The sequence below is a fragment of the Ctenocephalides felis genome, unplaced genomic scaffold (assembly GCF_003426905.1).
Source record: "Ctenocephalides felis isolate EL2017-DRISC unplaced genomic scaffold, ASM342690v1 CF-g0.4_SCAFFOLD_01886, whole genome shotgun sequence".
NCBI classification, from domain to species: domain Eukaryota; kingdom Metazoa; phylum Arthropoda; class Insecta; order Siphonaptera; family Pulicidae; genus Ctenocephalides; species Ctenocephalides felis.
In genome coordinates, this window is record NW_020538040.1 from 90,054,629 (window position 1) to 90,075,865 (window position 21,237).

Genomic DNA, 21,237 nt, shown 5'->3' on the forward strand with positions numbered 1-21,237 from the left:
AATTTATAAACTAATTGAATTTATTACATTCCACAACTAAAACAAAAACATTGACAAAAATAACAATTGCGAAATCGGAATTTATACAAAAAATATTTGTTAGTTATAATCGCATGCTATGAATTTTATCGGGTCGGAAAATAAACAATAGTCAGTTATGAATATAATAAATGTATTCTCTATTGTTGTATTTATAACTCAATAATGTCGTTTGATTTTTTATATAAATATTTTCATTTGACGAATATAATATTACTTATAATAATAATTGATTCCTACTGTGGTGATTAATGTCAATGTTATGACAAACCGTTCGGTTAATTTTTCAAAATGTTTTGGAAGCGTGAAGAATCTCACGATATGTGTGCGTTCGCCTTCAGATGAAGATGAAGCTGTACGCTTTATCGATAATTATATCGAACTTCGATGGCAGAGCGAGAGCCCTCTTATGTGAGCAAGGGTAAAGAGAGACGGAAGTCTCATATAGAATAGAAGTATAGAACTTGCGATCAGCGATCGTCGCGTCACGCCATTACAATAAGAGTTGCAGAGCGGATCGATCATAAGTGCTTTGTGGAAGGAAAGTCTAAAATAAGGTAAGAGTAGTTCAATATTTATTATATTAGTTATGTCATAAATCTGCATGTTTCCCTATGTGTAAAACGCATTAAATATTGATAACAATACTAGACACGGTTACTTCGTGCCGGTGCGTTTAACTTAAGACGCCATTGTTACTAATAATGCGTCGTATATTTTGTTATCGTTAATCGTTCTTAAATCCTTCATTAAAAATATAATTTAGTCATATCGCGTCGACGTTTATACGATTTTCAGAATATAAACTATGCCGGGTACCGGGACGTTCAAATTATTCATCGGAAATCTTGACGAAAAAACTCAAGCGTCAGATATACGTCCTCTGTTCGAGAAATACGGGACGGTCGTCGAATGCGATGTTGTCAAGAACTTTGGTTTTGTTCATATGGAGACCGAACAGCAAGGTCGGGATGCAATTCAGAACCTAAACGGCTACGTAATAAACGGCGAGGCCATAAAATGCGAAGCCGCCAAGAGCCGGAGGGCGCCGTCAACCCCGACGACAAAGATATTCGTCGGAAATTTGACAGATAAAACTCGCGCGCCGGAGGTTCGCGAACTGTTTCAAAAATTCGGTACAGTCGTCGAATGCGATATCGTTCGTAACTACGGTTTCGTGCACTTGGACGCGAGCGGTGACGTGAACGAGGCGATTCGGGAGCTGAACGGAATGATGGTCGACGGGCAACCCATGAAAGTGCAAGTGTCCACGAGTCGCGTGCGCCAGAAGCCGGGCATGGGTGATCCCGAACAATGCTACCGCTGCGGGCGTGGGGGACACTGGTCCAAGGAGTGTCCCCGTGCCATGGGGGCCGATCGTAACGGCTTCCGGGAGAGGATGTTCGCTCGCGACCCGTACCCTCCGCCGCCGCCACCGCCATTCCTGCGCGACCGGATGATGGGCGGATTCCGGGTATAATAATTTTTTTATCAAAGGAAACAATCGGAACAACGGTTTTTATAATATAAACTTGTGCGATCGTTGTTTAACATGTCCGATTTTTCATTTTTATCTGCTTACTGATACTGTTGCAAATTGTCTCGACTTATTAGTATTCATTAATTATAAATTTTATCAAAATTAACTACTATTCAACCCTTTAGTAGGTTGACAAGAGATTCTTTGCTATTATCTCTAAATCTATATATTAGAATTACATAAGTCTGCAATTAAATTTTCTTGTAATAGAAATGTAAGATACTTCAACATCATTAAATTCTTTCTTTATAAAGAAAGAAATGTATTGCATAAAATACTTGATTGCATAATTTAGAATATTTAATTGCAAATCTCACTGTATTTGCTTTTTTTTATTGTAAAGAAAATCACATAGTAGTGATTGTCTTTGATATTTAAATATAAATCATTAATATTACCTCATCTTTAAGGATTCCTATGACCCTTACTACGATAGAGGATATGATGGTTCAAGGGATTTATTTGAGAGGCGTTATCCTGGTGGAATGCCAGGTATGCGTGGTGGGCGAGATTTCATGCCGCCAAGGAGAGAAGCTATGCCTCCATTACCCCCCTTAGGAATGAGAAGTGGTATGGGATCTATGAGGTCATCCAACTATGATGCAATATTTAGCAGGCGTAGTCCACAAGGCAGTGTAGCAGGCGGCAGTGGAATGCCAAGAGCTGGTGGTTTTGGGTATATATAATTATATGGAAACCAGTTCAAAATATTAGGTGACTAATAAGATTTCTTTCCAGAGATATGTACCAAGATTTCAGTCGAGATTCTTTTGATGATAGAAGGGCAGGAGGAGGAATGAGAGGTCCTTCACCAACACACAGATATGCACCTTACTAGTTTTATATATATCACAACAGTATATTTAGGTTTTACATTAAAATCTAAGAATTTTTTGTACGATTGGAACTTGTTGATTTTGTATTCAAATCAATGCTTGAGTTTCATTGTTTGAACAAGAACTCTTCAGAAAATATGTTTATGTATTGACATTTCATGTATATGTTTAGGATAATTTTATGTATTGCGTAGTAAACTAAGTTATATATATATAGGCTGTATACAAATACTTGTGTTTATATTTTCATATGTAATATTTGTTACAGCATTTATGTCTTAATAATAAAATACTGAATAAATTCCATTTTATTTTTTCATTTAAATTTAAAGACATTAGTCTAATTTATTTGTTCTAATTTGCAGTTATAATTTTGTTACATTACTAATGTCAAATCAATAAAATGCCAGAAGTGTGTGTTACCCATAATGTACTTTTACTTCATTTCATTTCTTAAATAAAATGTCAAGTTAAGATAATGTGCTTCTGTTACTTTTCTAAAATGAAACATTCTAATATATTAAATATTCATAAATGCAATAAAAGCTAAACATAAAAATATAATATATATACAGGGTGGTAACCCCCGCATAACGCGGTAGTTACGTTCCATAAATGTAGCGTGTATGCGAATCCGTGTTGTACGGGACAAAGAACTAATACAAAATGAGGCGATACGTCCAAGAATTAAAAAGCCATGCTACATATCATGTTTTTATTATATTTATTTATATTATTTATTAATTTATTTAAGAAGTAATATACATTACATGAGTCATATGATTTTTTATGCCATAATTAACTGGTAAGTAGTGCTATTCAACATAATCTTTTTTTTGCAAGACATCCTCATCTTCTGAGAAGTTTCCTGTACTACCTCCATATCCGTACATTATTTTTTGCAAAAAAAAATTATATGTATTTGCGATTAGTTGCTTTAAGCGAAAAATTATGTATATATTTACCACATGCAAAGTTAACTTTATCAAAATTTTATGTTCATTTTATTTAAAGAATCTTTGCTAAACACTAATTAATTAATAAGCCTAAACATTTTTTTATATAGAACGTACGCAACCGAATAATAAGTATCAAATTTGTTATATTTTGCATTAGTTTCATCACATTTATTGAGCTATTGTACTGCTATTTTACTAATTTTAGATTCAATAAATTTTGATTTTCATAGATTTTGCTATATTTTTTATTTTATTAGGGTTTTGCTCAGTTCTGAAACCGTATTAGAGCGAACCGTATTTTAGAAGTACTGTGTTATAAGGAGGATGGTATCAATTCTTAAATCGTGTTAAAGCGAATCCGTGCTATAGAAGTACCGTGGTATGTAGGGGTTACACACACATAACACGGTTTGAGCAAAATATATGACGAATTGCCAAACGATATTAAGATGACCAATGATGACGATAAATTTAAAAGAAAAATAAAGAAATATAAGGAAATTGAAGACAAAGATGACTGAAGAGTTATATAAAGATAGAGATTTTAATTATAATAGTTATTATAGTAATAAAATGTATATATAAAATATAAAAACTGTTTTCATAATCTCTCATACCAGGCACTTCTGTCTGTCTGAGATATGAAAATAATGTATATATAATATATATATAGTATATAATATATATATATATATATATATATATATACATTTATATATATATATATATATATATATATATATATATAAATTAAAAAAAAACTACATACAGTCAAAATAAATCCAAGTTATCAGTTATATAAAAATAGGCAATGATGCATTACTGCTTGTAAATAAATAAATGTAACATTCATTCGGATTATATCCAAAATTAAAATACTAAATTTATACCCTTTCATTTTTTTATTGAAATTATTCTTGTAAAGTTTTCCAGCAATTATTATTATTTGATGATATTTCTATAATGAATTTAACTCACATAATGCATAATTTCAATGACTCACTCATATTTAGTACAGATAAAACTGAAAAACAGTTAAATTAAAGAATGCCAATTTAAAACTTTCAAAACTGTTATCGTGCTTGAAAATACAAATCAGTAGTTTTCGCTCTGTTGGCAAATTCGATTTTAAACATGCGTTCATATTTACCGCCATTTAAACAAAACTCGTAGTGGCGCCATTTTTGCTTAAGTCTTGTGAACCCCTATGCCGGATGGGATTAAGCTAGCGTATATGCTGGCGCCACTCGATCTTCTGCTTAAGGTACCCATTTTGGTCACATGTGAGTATTGCATGTAAAATCATTCTAAATAAAGCACTTCTTTAGTAAAAGGTTTTAGTAAATTTGCTGTAAGTACCTGTGAAAAATTATTGTGATTTTAATTAATCCTCGCTTTAATTCAACTCTATTTCAATTATAACCGTGCTGAAAGTGGAAGTGACAAGCTGTTTGTTAAAGTTTGTTAAATTTAACATTTATTTTCGTAAAATGTGTTCGTGTTTTTCTTCACGCTTTTAATTAGTATTGTCCGTATACAAATAATATTGCTCGTCAATGTTGGCATTTCTTTAAGATTGCTTGTCATCGACATTTTTCTGCCGCGTGTACATACTGTGCAAAATACCCGGTCAAGATTAAGGTTTGGTGATATCAAGCTTTGTTAATTCCCATTAACACGCGGCGTTTTTCGTTTAGCAATTCAATAAATGTAAAATAAAAACAATTATTAGAGTTGAAATAAGTGATTATATGAGTTTTCATATTTTTTAGTACACACTTCACAATGGCTGATATGGAAGATACTCATTTCGAAACTGGAGACTCTGGAGCTTCAGCGACCTATCCCATGCAATGTTCTGCACTTCGAAAAAATGGTTTTGTAATGTTAAAATCCCGCCCGTGTAAAATTGTAGAAATGTCCACTTCCAAAACTGGTAAACATGGTCATGCTAAAGTTCACATGGTCGGAATTGATATTTTCAACGGCAAGAAGTAAGTTTATTTAATAGTTAAATATTTTTTCTAACACTACGACTTTACATAAGTCATAATAATATGGCACCTGTAATGCTTGTAATTGTTAATACATAGATGTAACATTTCTTATATGCATTTAATTTATAGTATATCATGTCACCTTTATTTTTCAGATATGAAGATATATGCCCATCTACTCACAACATGGATGTCCCACATGTAAAACGTGAAGATTATCAGCTCACTGACATTGATGACGGTTACTTAACATTGATGGCTGACAATGGAGACCTTCGAGAAGATCTTAAAATTCCAGATGGCGAATTGGGACAGCAACTTCGTAATGATTTCGAATCTGGAAAGGAGCTTTTGGTAATTTCAACAAAATATATGCATATATATATATATATATATATATATATATATATATATATAGTATATATTGATCACCAATTTTTTTTTTTTTTACAGTGCACTGTACTAAAATCTTGTGGAGAAGAATGTGTCATTGCGATCAAAACCAACACAGCCCTTGATAAATAATGTATTTTTCAACACATTCAAAATTAAAATACTATGAGAACCAATTCAAACTGTTTAAACAAGTTTGACAAAGTTGTGTCGTTGATAATCCTAGTTGATGTATTGTCTATTAAAATCCTGACACTTCAAGCATTGTTTATGAATATATTGATCAAGAATACAAGGTTTTTAAGTTCTCTCTGGAATATTTTTTGTTCTTCCAGAGATGTTTAATTGACAGTTGTCAATCAATTGGGTTTTTCATAGACATACATTGTAACAGTATGCTTGTTTTAATAAAATCAATCAAATTAATAAATATCCATGATTAAGATTTATATGAATTAACATTTTTATTAAGTTTTTATTTATATAAATTTACTGGAAACTACTTAGCTTTTTCATTCAAATTTTCTTTCAGGGAATACATGCATACTTCCTACACAGTTAATAATTTATGCTTAATATTGCCTTGTGTTCAAATACAATTGCTGCATTTATAATAATCAGTTTTTTCACTTATTTTGAAAGAAAGAAGCATATGAAAACAAAATATGTAAGTTAAAAAACATTTTCACTGTTAAGTAAAAATTTCATTGAATGTATGAAAAATTTTTGTAACTATTATTGCCTAATTTCCCAATAAATAGCTGAATAATCAAAACTATTCGCTAAAGGTGCATATGAGCATCGAGTACCTTCAGTACAATTTTATCCAATCAGCATAAAAGGTTATAGAGCGCTGTTTGCTAAACCACATGTTGGTATTATCCGTGTTGCTTATTGTTTTAAGGTTATGTGTCCCGTCGTAACATAAATTTAATAATTACTATATGAAAATAAATATGTGCGACGGTGGAGAAAAATTAATGAGTGCTTGTTTACCTAGTAGTTCATTGTAAGAATATTAGCAATATATATTCATTTCAATTGAATAATTATTAGTCATAGAAGTACCATTTTTACCATTGTTTTCAATACTAATAGTTGTGATTTGATGAATACTAGATTGTCTCTCCAATAAATAAATAAACTTACTACAATAAATAAATAAATATTCTCACTAATTTGTTGTTAAATCATAGATGGTGAAAAATTTCCATATTTTTAGTAAAATCCTAAATAAGATTTAACAAGAATCATCCTAATATTTATTTCACAAAAGTATTGTTCACTGAATAATATGCTTAAATATTTTGATTACCATTCATTCATAATTGTAATAATATTATCATTGTTTAAGGGCTTTCTAATCTTTTCTTGTAGGAATGAACAACTATGTAAAAAATGTAAACAATCAATGGCTGTTTTATCATTACGAGGAAAGGATGTTTACTGTAAAGATTGCTTTTTACAAGCGGCAACTCACAAATTCAGAGCTGCTCTTGGCAAATCTAAATTTATTAGACCAGGAGATAAAGTGTTAGTAGCCTTAAGTGGAGGCCTATGTAGTTCTGCACTGCTGCATCTAATTCAAAATGGTTTATCTCAAGATTCACATAAAAGGTTACGATTTGAACCTATTTTGTTACATGTTGATGGTGAGTTTTTAAAAAAAAATTTCTGTGTAGTATTCACACCATCTTAATAATAGATTAGATATAAAACAATGTTGTCAACTATATGTATAAATAAATTATGGAACTTTCATATTCAAGTGCTTGCCATTAAATGTTATTTTGCAACATATCTGCAAAATCATTTATTGAATACTAATTTAAGCAATAATATTAAGTAGTTCTATATAACACATGAACCTTTTATTCATTGTTTGTAATTTTCTGATCTATGATTATTGCGTTATTCTAGAAATCTTTATTTATTTTAGAAACTTCATATTACCATGATGACACAATACTTTTGGAAGTTACTGGAAAGATGCAAAACTCCTTATTACCTTATTTTATAGTGAAATTAAATCAATCAGTTGCATCAGAAATTGTTCTAACAAATGATATCCAAGATTTGAAACATGATAATGATTTAGAAAAAAGATTTCAGTCTACACTTTCAAAAATTCAAACAGATACTTCAAAACAGGATTTTATTGAAAAAATCAAATACAATTTATATGCCAAAGTAGCTGCTAAATTAAACTGCAAATTTGTTTTTGTTGGTGATATATGTACAAAAATTGCTTCTACAATATTAAGTAATGTTGCTCTTGGAAGAGGAGCTCATTTATTTCTAGATGCGGTATGTACTATTTATTAAATCATAAATCACACATACGCACACACACATATATGTGTATATATATATATATATATATATATATAATAATTAATTTTTTTTGTTTGATGTTAATACATATCTTGAATATTGATTTACAGCCAATTTATAAGAATATATATATATATATATATATATATATATATATATATATATATATTAGGGTGGTCCTTAAAAGGGTCATTTTCGAATTTCCTTGCACCCAGGGGCTCAAATGGTTCCAAATAGATAAAAAACAATTCTCTGAAAATTTTAGCTCTTAATATTAACATTTAGATAGAGCGCAATTCAATCAAAGTTTTGTATGGAAATAGAATGGAAAAATTTTCAAAAATTTTAAAAATGTTTTGTAGATGTAATTTAGCGAACAAATAAATGAATAAAACTCATTTATTTTTCGCTAAGTTATACCTAAAACATTTTTTTTTAATTTTCAAAATTTTTTTCATGCTCTTCCCATACAAACTTTGATTGAATTGCGCTCTATCTAAACATTAATATTAAGAGCTAAAACTTTCAGAGAATTGTTTTTTATCAATTTGGAACCATTTGAGCCCCTGGGAGCAAGGAAATTCGAAAATGACCATTTTAAGGACCACCCTAGTATATATATATATATATATATATATATATATATATATATATATAGATTTTTGTTCTTACATTCAATTTTTTTTTTACCTCTGAAATGATAATGATCCGATTGATCTGATCTGAATATCAACCATAAACTAATCATCATTTCAATTATTATTACATTTTTTATAAACGTTGATTAGTGCATATCTTTTATAGTAAATACCAGTTCCTATTTTGTCAACTATTGTCTGTTTGCATTTCATCAACGGTAGTAATTAGATTTATTCTAGTGATTATGGTTTCATAGATATGGATATTACAGAGCTGTTTGTTTTAGCTTTTTATTTATGTTATATAGAAGTAATTTGTGATTATAATGATATCTTGTTTAACAGAATATTCTTCTATATATACATATATATATAGAATATATTTATATATATATATATATATATATATATATCTTGATATTGTTTATTTCAACTTTAAAACATATTGTGTTAAAGTTTTTCAGCCACAAGTCGAAAAAATAAAAACAGAAAGTAAATATGAAATCTTCTTTAATATGTTTCGAGCTGTTATACTAGCTCATCATTCAGCTAAAATACAAAAAGAGTAATAAAATAAAGTAACAAAATAAAATAAAACAGAATTAAAATTATACATACCATATTTATATTATAAATTCTATATTGGAGAGAGTTCACAATATATATCTAACAATAAGAGAATGCTTCAACATAATTGTAATAGAAATCAATACAAAACAATGTTATCTGACCATATGCAAAATTTTAAACACACTTTTGATTTAAACAATCCCATAATTTTATATATTGAACAAAATGTTGACCTAAGAAGGTGTGCTGAATCTGTTTTCATTTTTTTAAATTCACAATGTGTAAATAAGAGAAGTTCTTTTTCTTTGCTTATTGACAGCTATCATAATTTAATTAATGTATGTAAGTCTGATTTTTTTAATATTTGAACAATTTTTTACCACTTGATATTTTTCTTTCTTCTTCTTTTTCCGAATTTCAAATATTTTGATTTTTTTAAATTCTATATATATACATATTTTTTGTTTTTAGAACGAAATATTGATGTTATAATTGTCAAATTATATATAAAATAATTTTAAACTGGTTTGATACGTATAATTTTAATTCTGTTTTATTTTATTTTGTTACTTTATTTTATTACTCTTTTGGTATTTTAGTTGAATGATGAGCTAGTATAATAGCTTGAGATGTATTAAAGAAGATTTTATATTTACTTTCTGTTTTTATTTTTTTGACTTGTGGCTGAAAAACCTTAACACAATATATATATATATATCTATATATATATATATATATATATATATATATATATATATATATATATATATAATGAATAGATTATTACTTTCAGACGTTTGCAGATACACGTTATGAAAACTTAAAAGTATTGCGACCTATGAAGGATTTTGTAACATCAGAAATAGTTCACTATAATATATTTAATAACATACTTTCTGTAAGTGCCGGAGATAAAGCCAATTCAATTGTATCCAGTATTCAAAGTTTAACTGAAAATTTTGTAAATGACTTGCAAAAAAATTATCCAGCTACCGTTTATAGTATAACAAACACAGGAGCTAAACTCAGCCACCATCCAAGATTGTTGATGCAAACTGATCGATGCACTATATGTAATGTAAGTATGTTCTTACTTAATATTTTTATACAATATATTACGATTGTTGTGTTTTAGACTTGTAAAGAAAATATAATTTTTATCTTTTCACAAACAGAAGTTTGTCATTGAAGCAATTAAAAATTGTAAATTGTATCCAAATTAACTCACAACTAAGGTTTGCTCAAATAAAATCAAGGCATAAAATATATTGATATATTGATCTTTAATCTTAACTAAATCGATATTATTGCAGCTACTTTATGTATTAATATATTTGATTAGTAGTTTCTAAAAGGTGAATTTACATACAATATGCAAATGAGTTTCCATATATCATTAGCTCGACGAATCTTAATATAATGGTATTTTAAGGAAAGCCAATATATTCAAGCATAATACTTATTTACATACATACAAGTTTAATAATTTTAAATACAACACATTACATTTATATTACGAATAGCAACTTCTTTGAGCGTTTCAACAATATTTTCTTTTTCATTAGTTTTTTATATATCATTATTGGAATTAACAATATTTTCTTATGTCCACCAGGCATCTCTAGATACAAATGTTGAAAAAGCATCAGCTTTGGAAGCAACAAAGTTCTCCAAAGTTATTTCTTTCCTAGGACCTACTAAATTTACAGCGAGTAGTACCTTGTTGGAGCAAATTACTTCTGAATATGAAAAAGAACCAGAAGAGACTTTATGCTATGGATGTAGTTTATTATTGAGTGATTTTAACAATGAAGATATGTCAGATCTCTGTAAACATTTAAGCATAATGTAAAGTTAAGTAATATATATATATATATATATATATATATATATATATATATAATTTTTTGAAAAAAATATGTTCAGGATTTTTCCATGCTAAATCTGTATCATCTTTCAGCAATTCTAAATTAATTACATATTACCAATGAAACAACTATGAAAATGTTTTTTTAAAAAGTTAAAGCAGGAAATCCAACAGTAAAAGTAATAAAAATGTGCCTAATTAATGAAGTTAAAAGATAAATGAAATATTTAAAAAATAGGTTCAAAATGAAATAATTAATCACATCATTTTACAATACAAATTGAGTTTAATTGATGCTATTCAAATCAACTGCCAAATAACAAAACAATGCTACAGGAGAAATGGATTATGTCCAGTAGTTTTTTTAAAGTGGTTAATGTTTTTATAACTCGATGCAAAATGGAGAAACAAATAAAAAACAAAATTGAGCAAATTTACTACAGTCAATGTTTTTTTCTTTATATAAAATTAGTATTAGTGTGTATGATCAAAATTAATCATATGTGATCTTCAGATGTACAAATTCGTTAGTTGTTTTTTTTTTTTTTTTGTAAGTGTGTTGAGAACTTTCATCTGTATTGTCTTGTTTCTTTTTTCATTTAAGTAATGGGAACGAAATATATTCATTTCTTATTTATTCTGCCATTTAGATTTTTAGAACTTATATATATATACACATATATGAGTAAGTTCTTTGAGAGTGATACATCAAACAAACATAATAATCTTTCATTCCAAATGTTTCGACATACAATTTGATGTCATAATCAGTGGATATTAAACTTGGTTAATATTAAACACAAAAACACAGCACAAAAGTTTGCACTAACATTGATACAACTAACCAGTCATTAATCATTTTTGTAAATAAGAAAAATAATGAGAATTTTGTTTCACAAAAATGTAGAAAAAGTCACAGTAGTTTTACACAGAAACGTGTCATAACTATGGTTTACGAGGCTAATATCACATTAGTCTTGTTCGCGCAAACTTTTGTGCTGTACGCACATCTTTAGATGTAAGATACCAAGTTCAATATCCACTGATGATGACATCAAATTGTATATTGAAACGTTTGGTATTAAAGATTATTTTATAAATCTTTGACCGTTCTTAAGGAACTTATATATATCTCAACATCAAAATTAACTACTTAATCATATATATATATATATATATATATATATATATATATATGTATATATATATATATATATATATATATATTCAATAGATAAGTCCTGGATTTTTTCAATATATTGATTGTTTCTTTTCTGAACAGTAAATCCAATAATAAAAAAACAATTTGTTTTTGAAGATGTTTAATAACGACGTTTCGGAACTAGGTACGTTCCATCATCAGGTTTATTCTGTAATAATTTATATATCCATATCACTAATATTTTTTTGTTAAAAACACTCGATTTTTTTTGGAGGATATTTGTAGATGTTACGACTACACAAGACTTAAACACACACATCAGTGTGTGTAATTATATATATATATATATATATATATTCAATAGATAAGTCCTGGATTTTTTCAATATATTGATTGTTTCTTTTCCGAACAGTAAATCCAATAATAAAAAACAATTAGTTTTTTGAAGATGTTTAATACGACGTTTCGGAACTAGGTACGTTCCATCATCAGGTTTATTCTGTCAAATACAATGTTTTTTAAAATACTGATTAACATTAATTAACAATGGTCAATACAGATTAATTAGAAAAAATTTTGTTATAAAGGAATGGATTATGTACCGGATAGATAGTAATAAGACTTAACTAAAAAAGGTTTTATATAAAATTGAGAAGCAAAAATTATTTACCTGTAATAATTTATATATCCATATCACTAATATTTTTTTTGTTAAAAACACTCGATTTTTTTGGAAGATATTTGTAGATGTTACGACTACACAAGACTTAAACACACTGATATGGATTTCTGTCTGCCAGATGTAAAGGACAAAGCACGGAACTCTTGGCAAAAATGATTTTTTATGGCTCTTGTTTGGTAATTTACGAAAAAAGGAAAAATATTGCTTTAGTAAATGTAGAGAAATATTATGTATATATATATATATATACATACATGAACATGTATATGCACACCTACATACTCATACATACATATGCACATATCTATATATTAATGTATCCACAATTATACACATGAACACATATGCAAGTGTATGTGTATAGTGTATACCCAAAAACATACATATAAGCATATATATGGATGTACATATATTATAACATATACACATGTATATATATACACATATTCAAAAACTATTAGGATTAATTATTTTTAATCAGGTTTAAAAAATTTAAATATGAGTCATGAATGATATTGTGATCTGATCTTTTATTAACACTTTTTGACGAATTCAAAAAGATTAAACTGCTTTCAGAAAAAAGTCTTTTAAAAGTACAATCCTCTCTATATAAAATATTGGGTTCAAAGGTGAAATTATGTGAGTTTTCGATGGAATGCTGAACAAGAGTACTTTGGAAATTTCGGCTTTTATGATGAGTGACGCTTAATTCATGTTGTCTCATTCTCTTATGAATGTACTGTGATGTTTGGCCAATGTATTGTTTTTGACAATTTTTGCAAGGGATGGAATAAACTATGTTAGTATTGAATTTAGGAGGGGTGGTGGATTTAATTTTTGAAAACATTTCTTTAAAAGAATATAGAGCTGTTCCTGAAATGAAAATATTTTCTTCTTTGAGTAATTTGGCAAAATAATCAAATAAGCCTTCAATGTAAGGCATGCTGTGAAAAGTTGGTTTAATATTGTTGTCTTGGAATAACTTGGAGATGGATTGATAATTGTTACTTTTATGATAGGAAAGTCTTTTATTGGTAATGGAATTGATGAGGGTGAGGGGATATCCGTTTTCTAATAAAGTTTTAGTTACTAATGTTGTATTTTGGGTATGAAAAGAAGAGTGAGACAACATGATTGCGTGGTCTATCAAAGAAATGATTGTATTGACTTTATAATTTTTGGGACAATATGACGCGTAATGAAGGTATCTCCCGGACCATGTAGTTTTTCTGTACCAATTTGTGCAAATAATGTTGTCAATTTTGTGTACAGTCACGTCTAAAAAGTTTAATTTGTTGTCGATTTGTGTTTCATGTGTGAACTGAATGCTCTTATTGTAATTGTTAAAGGTATCGATTATTATATCTGATTGTTCTTTGTCTATTATAAAAAAAGTGTCATCTACATATCTAACGTAAAAATATATTTGGAAATTTAATGTGGAGAAAACGGAAATTTCAAGGGTTTGTAAAACTAGGTCTATGATGCCAGGGGATAATGGGCAACCCATAGCAGTACCTTTGATTTGTAGATAAAAATTATTGAAACAATTAAAATAAGAGCAATTCAGGACAGTGTTAATGATGTGTTTGAAAGTGGTTATGGGCAAGTCGGTGTAGTTACAAATAGTGGGCCAGCGTTTTTCAATTGAATCAAGTATTAAATCATGGGGAACACATGTGAAAAGGTTAATTACATCAAGGCTTAGAAAAATTTGATCGTCCGTAATGTTTCGGTCTTTGATTAGATCCACAAATTGGTAAGAGTTCTTTACATAGTGAGGAGAGGAAATTGTGACATTTTTTAAAATATTAGCAATGTGTTTAGCGATATTATAGAATGGGGAGCCAACGTAGGATACAATGGGTCTAAAGGAGCATTCAGGTTTGTGGACTTTGGGGAGACAATACATTTTTGGGGAAATAGGATGTTGTACTTTTAAATTATAGGCAAATTTGTCAGAAATGAATTTTTTATTTTTTAATTCATTAATTAATTTAATTGATTGTCTAGAAAACTGTTGTGTTGGATCATTTGTAATGATTTTGTAAGTAGTATCATCTTTTAGCATTCGTAATGTAGTGTTAGTATAAAATTCTTTGTCAAGAATTACCGTCATATTGCCTTTATCTGCTGGACAAACAATTATATTATTAGATTTAATGAATAATTTGGTCTCCGCTATATCTTTGTGTAGTCTTTTAAGATGAATATGTTGGAAACTCTTATCAACTTTTTTTAATTGTTTAACTAGTTTTTCACATAGTTTTGACCTGATTCGATTTTGCTTGTCAGTCTCAATGTTCCTGATATTGTATTCTATGTTACTTAAAATTTTTATGAAGTCATTATTTCTGTATTTACTAGGTGCGTAATTGAATTTTGGACCGAGTGCTAAAATGTATTGGATATTTTCTGGAATGACTATATTGGTTTTATTTATTAGCCATTTGTCTATCGAAAATTTAGAAACATGAAATGGATAATTTTTATCTCGAATTTGTATAAGATTTTTCAATTTCTGTATTTGTTTATTTTAATAATATGAAAGTGTTTATCGTATTTTTTATTTTCGAATTCTAAAAATTTATTAAAAGTATTTTTATCTATTGTTTCTCGGAGTGTATTTATTATCTGATCTATTCGTGTTTTTTTATTTTTTATGTCAATAAAAGAATTTTTTATTTCTAATTTAAGTACTGAATTTTGTAAGTATGATATTTGCCGCTCAATTTTATATATATTTGAAGTTGTTTGTAAAAACTGTTGGTTGATAATATTAGTTATGAAATTCGGTATAATCCATTCATTTTTACATCGTAATAAAAATATTTTTTTGTTGATGCAAAAGCCATCAACAAAAAAATATTTTTATTACGATGTAAAAATGAATGGATTATACCGAATTTCATAACTAATATTATCAACCAACAGTTTTTACAAACAACTTCAAATATATATAAAATTGAGCGGCAAATATCATACTTACAAAATTCAGTACTTAAATTAGAAATAAAAAATTCTTTTATTGACATAAAAAATAAAAAAACACGAATAGATCAGATAATAAATACACTCCGAGAAACAATAGATAAAAATACTTTTAATAAATTTTTAGAATTCGAAAATAAAAAATACGATAAACACTTTCATATTATTAAAAATAAACAAATACAGAAATTGAAAAATCTTATACAAATTCGAGATAAAAATTATCCATTTCATGTTTCTAAATTTTCGATAGACAAATGGCTAATAAATAAAACCAATATAGTCATTCCAGAAAATATCCAATACATTTTAGCACTCGGTCCAAAATTCAATTACGCACCTAGTAAATACAGAAATAATGACTTCATAAAAATTTTAAGTAACATAGAATACAATATCAGGAACATTGAGACTGACAAGCAAAATCGAATCAGGTCAAAACTATGTGAAAAACTAGTTAAACAATTAAAAAAAGTTGATAAGAGTTTCCAACATATTCATCTTAAAAGACTACACAAAGATATAGCGGAGACCAAATTATTCATTAAATCTAATAATATAATTGTTTGTCCAGCAGATAAAGGCAATATGACGGTAATTCTTGACAAAGAATTTTATACTAACACTACATTACGAATGCTAAAAGATGATACTACTTACAAAATCATTACAAATGATCCAACACAACAGTTTTCTAGACAATCAATTAAATTAATTAATGAATTAAAAAATAAAAAATTCATTTCTGACAAATTTGCCTATAATTTAAAAGTACAACATCCTATTTCCCCAAAAATGTATTGTCTCCCCAAAGTCCACAAACCTGAATGCTCCTTTAGACCCATTGTATCCTACGTTGGCTCCCCATTCTATAATATCGCTAAACACATTGCTAATATTTTAAAAAATGTCACAATTTCCTCTCCTCACTATGTAAAGAACTCTTACCAATTTGTGGATCTAATCAAAGACCGAAACATTACGGACGATCAAATTTTTCTAAGCCTTGATGTAATTAACCTTTTCACATGTGTTCCCCATGATTTAATACTTGATTCAATTGAAAAACGCTGGCCCACTATTTGTAACTACACCGACTTGCCCATAACCACTTTCAAACACATCATTAACACTGTCCTGAATTGCTCTTATTTTAATTGTTTCAATAATTTTTATCTACAAATCAAAGGTACTGCTATGGGTTGCCCATTATCCCCTGGCATCATAGACCTAGTTTTACAAACCCTTGAAATTTCCGTTTTCTCCACATTAAATTTCCAAATATATTTTTACGTTAGATATGTAGATGACACTTTTTTTATAATAGACAAAGAACAATCAGATATAATAATCGATACCTTTAACAATTACAATAAGAGCATTCAGTTCACACATGAAACACAAATCGACAACAAATTAAACTTTTTAGACGTGACTGTACACAAAATTGACAACATTATTTGCACAAATTGGTACAGAAAAACTACATGGTCCGGGAGATACCTTCATTACGCGTCATATTGTCCCAAAAATTATAAAGTCAATACAATCATTTCTTTGATAGACCACGCAATCATGTTGTCTCACTCTTCTTTTCATACCCAAAATACAACATTAGTAACTAAAACTTTATTAGAAAACGGATATCCCCTCACCCTCATCAATTCCATTACCAATAAAAGACTTTCCTATCATAAAAGTAACAATTATCAATCCATCTCCAAGTTATTCCAAGACAACAATATTAAACCAACTTTTCACAGCATGCCTTACATTGAAGGCTTATTTGATTATTTTGCCAAATTACTCAAAGAAGAAAATATTTTCATTTCAGGAACAGCTCTATATTCTTTTAAAGAAATGTTTTCAAAAATTAAATCCACCACCCCTCCTAAATTCAATACTAACATAGTTTATTCCATCCCTTGCAAAAATTGTCAAAAACAATACATTGGCCAAACATCACAGTACATTCATAAGAGAATGAGACAACATGAATTAAGCGTCACTCATCATAAAAGCCGAAATTTCCAAAGTACTCTTGTTCAGCATTCCATCGAAAACTCACATAATTTCACCTTTGAACCCAATATTTTATATAGAGAGGATTGTACTTTTAAAAGACTTTTTTCTGAAAGCAGTTTAATCTTTTTGAATTCGTCAAAAAGTGTTAATAAAAGATCAGATCACAATATCATTCATGACTCATATTTAAATTTTTTAAACCTGATTAAAAATAATTAATCCTAATAGTTTTTGAATATGTGTATATATATACATGTGTATATGTTATAATATATGTACATCCATATATATGCTTATATGTATGTTTTTGGGTATACACTATACACATACACTTGCATATGTGTTCATGTGTATAATTGTGGATACATTAATATATAGATATGTGCATATGTATGTATGAGTATGTAGGTGTGCATATACATGTTCATGTATATATATATATATATACATAATATTTCTCTACATTTACTAAAGCAATATTTTTCCTTTTTTCGTAAATTACCAAACAAGAGCCATAAAAAATCATTTTTGCCAAGAGTTCCGTGCTTTGTCCTTTACATCTGGCAGACAGAAATCCATATCAGTGTGTTTAAGTCTTGTGTAGTCGTAACATCTACAAATATCTTCCAAAAAAATCGAGTGTTTTTAACAAAAAAAATATTAGTGATATGGATATATAAATTATTACAGGTAAATAATTTTTGCTTCTCAATTTTATATAAAACCTTTTTTAGTTAAGTCTTATTACTATCTATCCGGTACATAATCCATTCCTTTATAACAAAATTTTTTCTAATTAATCTGTATTGACCATTGTTAATTAATGTTAATCAGTATTTTAAAAAACATTGTATTTGACAGAATAAACCTGATGATGGAACGTACCTAGTTCCGAAACGTCGTATTAAACATCTTCAAAAAACTAATTGTTTTTTATTATTGGATTTACTGTTCGGAAAAGAAACAATCAATATATATATATATATATATATATATATATATATATAATTATAATATATATATAATATATATAATTATATATATATATATATATATATATATAATTTGTTTTGGAAATAGATAGGTTCCATTATCTGTTTTACTGTGAAAAACAAAATTTTGTTAACTATTAATGAATTGATTAAATATATAATAAGGGATATTATACACGTGAAAAATTATGAGATGATATATGTATTATATATATATATATATATATATATATATATATATATATATATAAATTATTCATAAGAGTAAATTTAATATAATAGATTAAAGTATTTATTACAGAAAATGTCTTTACTATAAATTAATTGAATATGTAATGGAAATATGTATATCATAAATTATGATTCATAGTACAGCTAAATATGATTTATGTCGATATTTGAACGAAAACTTTAGTATAGATTTTCAATGAATTATGCACTGTACTGATTAGTTCTTTAAATTGATTTGACGGTTTTTATTTTATTTTCAACCCCCCGTTGATGTTACTTTAAAATTCCTCGGTAAATTGCATATGAATTTTGCTTTATTGTTTATTTACTATTTTAAAAATATAATATGAAGCTATTTTAGAACTATTTTACCATTTATTAACTTTCTGTATGGTAAGTTATTGTAATCGTCCAAAAATCAAAATTGAAAATTTTCACATTTCTTCACGTTTGAAAGGTTTCTGAACATTTTGACCTAAGAAAAAATGAATGTGGGTGTGTATGTATGTATGTGTGTATACAATTCTTCGTCCACGTTTTCGGGCGCACGGATCAACCGATTTGAACGGTTCAAAAAACATTCGATTCCAATGGATAGGGAGATGTGCTGATTATATATATATATATATATATATATATATATATATATATATATATATATATATATGATGATAGTTTTGTCGACGTTGATACATATTTGTAATATTTTTGCAGCCCAACCGTCGAATTAAAAAAAGATTAAATAACAAAATTATTTATTCCATTAAACGTATATATATATACATTCTTCTTTTATCTATATGTATATATATATATATATATATATATATATATATAACGCTTTATATCATCAGCGACATGACGTCAATCTTGCAAACTAAACATTATTTAACAGAAAACTATAAGAATATGATAGCGGATGTCATTCGTGTTTACAATTTATTATAAGGATTGTGCAAAAGCATAGTTTTGTCTTATTTTGGCGATCAGCGTTTGAGTTAGAATGTTGCAAAATGTTTTTGAGTGAGTTTTGCTTTATGTCGTTTGTTTCTAAAGTAGTTATAAACGTTATTATAAAAGCTTTAGTTTTTAGGTTATGACAATGTGTCGTTACACATTACACTTTTAAATGAAAATGACACATGCGATTACCGCGTAAAATAAACCGCGAAAAACATTTTACGTATACTATCATTATTAAAATATATTTGTGAACAGAAGTGTAGATACATTTATTTCTCCAATTTGTTTTTCTTGATAAAAACTATACTTGTCCGCAATTTTAAATTTGTAACAAGAATTCATTTTATTTAAATTTTATATATTTTTTAGAGTATTGTCTTTTCGTTAAAAATAAAGATTTTCTTAAATTATCTTTTTTCTTAATTTTTCTTAAATTCTCCATTTTTATAGAAACACTCATATCAAAAATGACTTCATTTGCAAACAATGCTGCGAAAATAAGTGGCTTGAAAAAACGTCCATTCACAGTTTTAATTGAAGGAAACATAGGCAGTGGAAAAACTACATTCCTCAATCATTTTTCCAAGTTTGATAATGTTTGTCTATTAACAGAGCCAGTAGAACAATGGAGAAATCTTAATGGAAACAATCTATTGGTAATATTTTTTATAATATAAATAATAAAGATAATTAGGATAGTTTTATAACTTCAAAACTATTATTGTATGTTACATATTATGAAAAAAGGTAAGTAAGTACATTATTAAGTATATTATTTACTTAACATAAGAAATGCGAACAATTATTTGACCTGAAGCAAACTGTATTTGATATTCTCTATTGTTAGGCCAATTTTGTTTCTGCATCGGGTTTTTTCTATGCATATACTTCTAATATTGTTTGCAATATTTCAATGTTATGTTTTTTTTTAATATAACACATTTTCTTCTATATAATTTTAGATTAAATCGTATAGATTTATTATATTGGTATCATGCTCGCTAATTTATGAATAAAC

General features: G+C 27.7%; 4 protein-coding genes across 6 annotated transcripts in view; all 4 read left to right on the top strand.

The window, feature by feature from the left end:
* The first annotated feature begins 452 nt into the window (after positions 1 to 452).
* Positions 453 to 2,607, top strand: LOC113378698 (RNA-binding protein lark). The gene is made up of 4 exons (XM_026619256.1): positions 453 to 596; positions 838 to 1,513; positions 1,990 to 2,255; positions 2,318 to 2,607. Exons 2-4 carry the CDS (start codon positions 848 to 850, stop codon positions 2,415 to 2,417), a joined length of 1,032 nt encoding a protein of 343 aa, XP_026475041.1. The 5' UTR covers positions 453 to 596; positions 838 to 847; the 3' UTR covers positions 2,418 to 2,607.
* Positions 2,608 to 4,524: 1,917 nt separating this feature from the next.
* LOC113376696 (eukaryotic translation initiation factor 5A) lies at positions 4,525 to 6,261 on the top strand. Of its 3 annotated transcripts, none has more exons than XM_026616707.1 (4): positions 4,525 to 4,657; positions 5,147 to 5,368; positions 5,527 to 5,725; positions 5,825 to 6,056. In XM_026616707.1, the coding sequence occupies exons 2-4, from the start codon at positions 5,160 to 5,162 to the stop codon at positions 5,894 to 5,896; spliced, it is 480 nt and encodes a 159-aa protein (XP_026472492.1). In that variant the 5' UTR covers positions 4,525 to 4,657; positions 5,147 to 5,159; the 3' UTR covers positions 5,897 to 6,056. The 3 variants fall into 3 exon arrangements, with proteins under 3 accessions (XP_026472492.1, XP_026472493.1, XP_026472494.1); XM_026616708.1 differs by having other exon boundaries at positions 4,602 to 4,725; positions 5,825 to 6,261; XM_026616709.1 differs by lacking the exon at positions 4,525 to 4,657 and adding an exon at positions 4,933 to 5,084 and having other exon boundaries at positions 5,825 to 6,261.
* Positions 6,262 to 6,565: 304 nt separating this feature from the next.
* LOC113375506 (cytoplasmic tRNA 2-thiolation protein 2-B) lies at positions 6,566 to 11,158 on the top strand. The gene is made up of 5 exons (XM_026615437.1): positions 6,566 to 6,773; positions 7,142 to 7,416; positions 7,704 to 8,071; positions 10,100 to 10,384; positions 10,922 to 11,158. The coding sequence occupies exons 1-5, from the start codon at positions 6,709 to 6,711 to the stop codon at positions 11,156 to 11,158; spliced, it is 1,230 nt and encodes a 409-aa protein (XP_026471222.1). The 5' UTR covers positions 6,566 to 6,708.
* A 9,018-nt stretch (positions 11,159 to 20,176) lies between these two features.
* LOC113377350 (deoxynucleoside kinase) overlaps positions 20,177 to 21,237 on the top strand; it is a 6,302-nt gene continuing 5,241 nt past the window's right edge. The window contains exons 1-2 of the mRNA XM_026617637.1: positions 20,177 to 20,279; positions 20,670 to 20,875. Coding sequence (XP_026473422.1) covers positions 20,270 to 20,279; positions 20,670 to 20,875 — 216 coding nt within the window. The 5' untranslated portion in view covers positions 20,177 to 20,269. The remainder of the gene's footprint in view (positions 20,280 to 20,669; positions 20,876 to 21,237) is intronic.